Genomic DNA, 6,193 nt, shown 5'->3' with positions numbered 1-6,193 from the left:
GTATTTTACGTTGTTTTTATGTTTAAAATCGTTCAATTTAATGATACTTCTCAACAAATATTATTAGTAATTTAATGGCTTTAGAATAATGGTTATTTTAATCGTTTTTATGTCATTTTTAAGTTGAAAACCGTCCAATTTAACGATACTTTTTAACAAATATTATTAGTAATTTAATTAGTATTTTTTAAACCTTTTTTATTTACGCTGTTTTTACGTTAAAAGCAATCCAATTTAATGATACTTTTAACAAATATTGTTATCAATTTAATGCTATAGAATAACGTTTTTTACGCCGTTTTTAAGTTAAAAATGATGCTTTTTGACTTATTAAAAAACATTTTTTAAAGCTGTTATTTTGATATCTTTTAACTTAATTAGAATCAGTTCTCAGCCATACTGAAATGCATCATATTGGATATAATTAAATATCTAGGTTTACATTTCGAATATTATGCTAATTTTATTATAATGGGGGATAAAATCTTTTTATCATTTTTAGTCTTTTAAAATTGCTAGGATTTGTAGTTGCACCTAAAAAAAGAGCGAATAATGAGATTTTCCTTTTATTACTGTTATTATCATAAACCGGTTAGAAGATATATTTTTCATGTCAGATATACTATATACTCAATCATGTAGCAGACGGGGAGAAAGGAGAAGGGAGTTGGGGGCAAGGGAAATAAACAGAATAAAAAGGGGCAGTCATATTCTTGCCAGCAGCTGGCCGGGTCCAATAATCTTTTAATATAAAAATCACACCAAAAAACCCCAATATATTTCATCAAAAACAAGTTGTGATTTCACTTTACATGACGCTATGGAAATCTATTATTCAATTAACAATCCCTTTATAATTTCCTACAAATTTATTGGATTAAACTGGATTTCATGCCCTTTCTTTGATAACTCTTATATTGAATTAATTGCCCATTGTCCCCTCCCTTACTCCCTGATAACAATATATAACAATTTTATTAAATATTTAGCAAAATTTAGGACCAGCAACATAGCCTAGCCATGATTGAGAATAGATATATTTCTCCATGCTACACACTTCTGTCTCATTCGTCCATCTCCAATGGCCACAATTCTCGGTCTCCTATAAATAATTATTCAATACCTATATTTGCGACAATTTTTATCACACATAAAATTCCAATTCTTAACATTGAAAAAACATCTTAAACTACACCAACCTATTATTTAACTTATTGAAAACATAAGAGGGTGGTTCAGAGCTCCATACACACTTTGGGGGAAAACACCGACCAATTTAAAAACTTAAATCATAAATTACCAATCATCAATTTAAGCTTGCCATGCTTCCCATATATTTGTATAAGTATAGATGTATAATCCTGACATTTTCATGCCTCTAGAAGTCAGAACTTTTTTGTTTTTTGTTCTTTAGTAGGGACTCGTCTGTTGTTATATTACTGACACTATTAGCTTATCTCAAAGACCCAATACAAAATCTGGACTGGGTCCAAGCCTTTTGGTCAGAGTTACGTATAGCTCATGTCCCCTCTTTTTTTACTTTAATGTTTACCTGACAACACTCACAGCATTCATCAGCTGATTCCATTATTACCTGACAACTTTCATGACATTCATTAGCTGAATTTATTATTAACTGACAACATTTATGGTATTCATCAGCTGATTCTATTATTACCTGACAATATTCATGGTATTCATTTGCTGATTCTGTTATTACCTGATAACATTCATCTTATTCATCTGCTGATTCTGTTATTACCTGTCAACATTCATGGTGTTTTTCAGCTGATTCTGTTATTACAAACAACATTTATGGCATTCATCAGCTGATTCTATTATTACCTGACAACATTCATGGAATTCATCAGCTGATTCTGTTATTACCTGACAACATTCATGACATTCATCTGCTGATTCTGTTATATTTACTCCAACTACAGGGGCCATGTACATCCAATTCATCTTAACAGTTCATATATGTTTTACTAGCAGCTATGCCCCTAGAGACCTCTTTTAAAAAGAAATATTTTTTGCTCTCGTGTAGAAATCTAAGTCAATTAAGTCATACAGTAGTGCTGCCTAGTGCCATTTTAAAATTCGGTGATTTCCCTTAGAAGGTTGTGGAAAACTCCTCCCGAATAGGACCTATTAGGAGCTACATTGTAAAGGAGAACCATACCAGTTCAGTGTTTAGCAAGAAGAGACATACAAAGACAGACACAGATCCTCTTTCTTTATCAAAATGATAAATAATTTGGGGATATCATCAAAAAGATTCCTATAATGTTATGGTAAAATTTTTTCTGGTGTTGCAAGTGTTTTCCTTTTCTGCCAATAATTTTGACAAATAAAAAGTTACCTCATTTTGACAAGCATAACTGAGATCAATATGACAAGATCTTTCTGATATTTTTGGTCCCCAAAATAAACCAGGAGCCTGACAAATATTGTGAATTATTTATTTAAATATAGATTCAACAAACCCTCAAAATAGTTATAAACATTTCCAAGACCGATAAGAAGCATCATTGTAAAGGTAAACCATTTTTGTTCAGCGGTTAAAGAGAACCTTAGGTACATACAGACAGACACACACAGATCCTGTTACTTTTAAAACAGATATCTTAAGATATGTATTACCTCGTAAATATGAGCCTTCATATGATAGCAAAACTTGGATGGCTGAATAAAATTCCAGCCTGTACAGAGGTCGTCTTCAGTACATCTTGTTTTGCATTCAGATTTACTTGTTATCTCTTCTTCCTATATTAGGTATCGTAACAATTTTACATGATTTTTCAGTATGGCTGAGAACTGGCTCTAATGCAGCATATATAAATTGTTTTTCAAACCATAAATAAAATAGCCTAAAACCATCTCAAGACTAAAATCTAAAAATTTGATAGCTATCCTAAGACTTAAAGCATTGAGATCTTAATCTGTTCAGTAGTTATTGAAATCTTAAGCTACAGACAAAAAGACTACGTTATGTAAGATGGTATATTTACCTTGGATGACCAGAATACACGATGTTCATCCTCCACGATACAAGGATTTTCTAAAAAAAAGGGAAGGGGGTGAGGGTGGATTCCTTTAACAAAATTTTACATTTAGTGGTTTTGCCCAAAAAGGTAATGTGAAGTCCCCTCCTCCTACATAAATCGTTCATAATAACTATAGAGTCCAATCTGTTCAGCGGGTTATCTTAAGCTTCGGACGGACAAACTGTCATCATTCTACTTTGTATTATGAATTTACATTAGATCGTCATGTGATAAGGATACAAAAGTCATTTTACTTCAGTGAACTCACAATCATGCCCTAATTAACAGCCTCAGAGAAACCAAACTTTTACAAATTAAAAAATCAGCTGGAAGTCTAAACCTGACCCAAATATAACAATCTCATTTAAATTTGAGGCTGATGCGCAGCTGCCGAGTCCTGCTAAAACCAACCTGTTCCATTATTAAATTGATAAAAATCTGGACAAGGGCCACTCTCGTCTCCAAGCGCAGCCAGAGCAAATCTTTTCTGCATTATCAATTTTCTACTGTCTAAAATAAAATGATAAAAAAGCAGCTATTAAAAAAATGACATGCAGAAATCGACATATAATTACTTGGATGTTAAACCAAAATTTCATGTACTCTATTATTATGATACTTCCCAGCTGGCTAAAATAACAAAATCCCTGATCTAACCCCTTTACCCCATCCCCCAACCTCCTACTTTATGAACGAACTGACCAATAGATAAGATTCATATTAGCATCTATATAGACGATAAATTTCCCCATGTAATTATATTCAGGTATATATACTATATTTATTTCTGGAAGTGAGTAAAATTTACCTGATAGCCCAAACAGTCCTGTAGGTGTACCAGTATGGGGAAATAATCGTGTGGGATTTGAATAATAGTTCACTACAATTTTAGAAAGTTTACTAGCCGTGGGTTTTTAGAATCAATTATGGTAAGATAAATCATAAAAGACTAAAAATAAACAAAAATCCTTGTCTGCTAGAAATCTACTTTTAAGCGGAAGGATATGATTGTGTCAGGTTGATTATCTAGGTAACATAATAGATGCAGGATCCAAGGTATTATCCTCTTAGAAATTTTTTTTTCAATATTGAAAATTTGAGTACCCCCCCCCCCCCCCCCCGACAACGAACTATGAACCGTGGCCGCAGCGCTCGGCTCCCTAGCCTGCCTAGCCGCAGCGCTCGGCCCCCTTGCCTGCCTAGCCGCAGCGCTCGGCCCCCTTGCCTGCCTAGCCGCAGCGCTCGGCTCCCTAGCCTAAAACCTAACCTAACCTAAAATAGTTGTTCGTCGGTAGTCGGGGGGGGGGGGGGGGGGGGGGTACAAAATTGAAAAAAATTGAAAAAAAATTTTCTAAGAGGATAACGCCGGATCCAACGCAAAAACAATGTGCAAATTTTTAATATACAACATCATGAACATGCAGTAATAAATCTATTATATGCAGCTAGTGATCCCTGGTAGTTTGTAGCCAGTTGTAGGTAGCGCCATAATTGTGTGGAATCCCAGACTATTTGTAGAATTACCCACCTCAATCTCGTGACCTTATATCGTTGCTATTATGATTTCATTATTTTTATCATATTTGTCCTAGGCTTGTTTTACACTATTTCCAATCTAAGTTGAAGTAATAAAGGGTGTAAAAAAACAAATTACTCACAATTTTATTATCAGCGTTATAATTTTGGTTCAAAACTAATGCTCAAAAATTGACTATAAGAAAACAATACATTGTAAATCAACTCATCTCTTCGAGATCTGGCTCTTCTGGAATTTTGTCTAGAAGCCCTAACTGTTCATGGTAATTAGGTGCGCCTGTGTTGGGTAAAGTTATTCTCCCTACTCTACTTATGTGGCGCACCTGACATAGCAGCATTAGGAAATATTTTTAACGTCTTATATTATGACATGGTGCTGGGCCGAGATTCAAAACTATCATCACCTGACAACGAGTGGATGCTCTATGAATGCCACAGTCACAAGTATATATCTAGCATAAGAAAATATATAATAAGCCTAAAATCTAATGAATAAAATACCAACGTCCCTACACCATCCGACAGCATTTCAGCAAACTCTGCATCACTATCAATATGGGAAGAATGTGCAAGTCCCATTACATGACCTAGCATGTGGCCCAAGGCATACAGATTTTCAGCACAGTCTTTCCTGATAGATAAAGAGAAAAGTAACAGGATGTTTGTGTGTCTGTCTGTAGCCTAGGATATCACGACTAGGACCAATATGGTTCTCCTTAAACAGTGAACAGGTCCATGGAAGGTTTAGATTATTTGAGGGTGAGGGTGCCTCCTTATCTAAAGATAAATCATCTCAGAACCCCCCCCCCCTCTATTTTTACTATTTCTTTTAAAACTCCAACCCCCCTCTTTCCCCTCTTTTTCCTCTAGGGGCATCATAGCTAGTAAATATTAGATTTCTAATATATCTAGTATGGCTTTAAAACCAATTAATATCCACTGGATTAGATTCGGTTCAGAGCCATACTGAAAAATAATGCATAGCAAAGAATTACAAACAATTTTCCATGATCATTAAAATAAAAAACCAGTTTTGTGGCCATGGTTTTAATCTTATGTTTTTTTTAATTTACTCTCCGTGAAAACCTATTCATAATACAATGCGATTTAAAACTATTCTACCTGACGACTACTGTGGTTAGTTCAAATGCCAACCCATTTTTCTTGGCAGCTCTGCCACATGTTTGAGTTGAGTGTACAAACAAAACTGCTGCATCAGCTGTGCCTCTTACCTAGGTTAATATCATTTAAACACTTTTTGGATCAGTTGCATTTCAGGTTAAAATGTTCCTGGGATTGATTACCTCCAAAATATATGATCTTCAAAGGCGGCCTGTTGCCAAACGGCTTCATTTACATGTAAAAACCTCACTTTTTTTAGAAGCAACATTAGAAAGCCAGTAAAATAATTTGTAATAACTAAAATGCAGGGAAAGCTTGACTGAAGAAAAAGTCCTTTTGGCGCATAATGTGCATGATATACATATTATTACAGATTATTTAAAGGCCATCTTCTTAGTTAAATATTTTTTTTACATACAATATATTATTAATTTTATGATTTTTATTTTAATATTCATGGAAATTGTCTGTAATTCGATTTTCAAGCA

At 34.1% G+C, this 6,193-nt stretch overlaps 1 protein-coding gene across 1 annotated transcript; it reads right to left on the bottom strand.

Annotated features, from left to right (window-relative positions):
- Positions 1 to 2,193: 2,193 nt before the first annotated feature.
- LOC145314863 (uncharacterized) lies at positions 2,194 to 3,923 on the bottom strand. Its single transcript, XM_080154943.1, has 6 exons — positions 3,856 to 3,923; positions 3,459 to 3,557; positions 3,012 to 3,061; positions 2,644 to 2,766; positions 2,363 to 2,440; positions 2,194 to 2,235 (listed from the first exon to the last, which is right to left on the bottom strand). Exons 2-6 carry the CDS (start codon positions 3,538 to 3,540, stop codon positions 2,194 to 2,196), a joined length of 375 nt encoding a protein of 124 aa, XP_080011069.1. The 5' UTR covers positions 3,541 to 3,557; positions 3,856 to 3,923.
- Between the last annotated feature and the right edge of the window lie 2,270 nt (positions 3,924 to 6,193).

This window comes from Acartia tonsa, chromosome 3 (assembly GCF_053477335.1).
Source record: "Acartia tonsa isolate MP-2025a chromosome 3, ASM5347733v1, whole genome shotgun sequence".
In the NCBI taxonomy this organism is placed as follows: Eukaryota; Metazoa; Arthropoda; class Copepoda; order Calanoida; family Acartiidae; genus Acartia; species Acartia tonsa.
This window is presented reverse-complemented; position numbering and strand designations above follow the sequence as displayed.

Excerpts from the sequence above, each read along its gene's own strand:
- LOC145314863 (XM_080154943.1), bottom strand. The coding sequence starts at position 3,540 with ATGCAGAAAAGATTTGCTCTGGCTGCGCTTGGAGACGAGAGTGGCCCT. Across the intron at positions 3,062-3,458 it reads TCAATTTAATAATGGAACAG|AAAATCCTTGTATCGTGGAG; the intron begins GTTGGTTTTAGC and ends CCTTTTTTTTAG. Across the intron at positions 2,236-2,362 it reads GTTATGCTTGTCAAAATGAG|AAAGAGGATCTGTGTCTGTC; the intron begins GTAACTTTTTAT and ends ATTTTGATAAAG.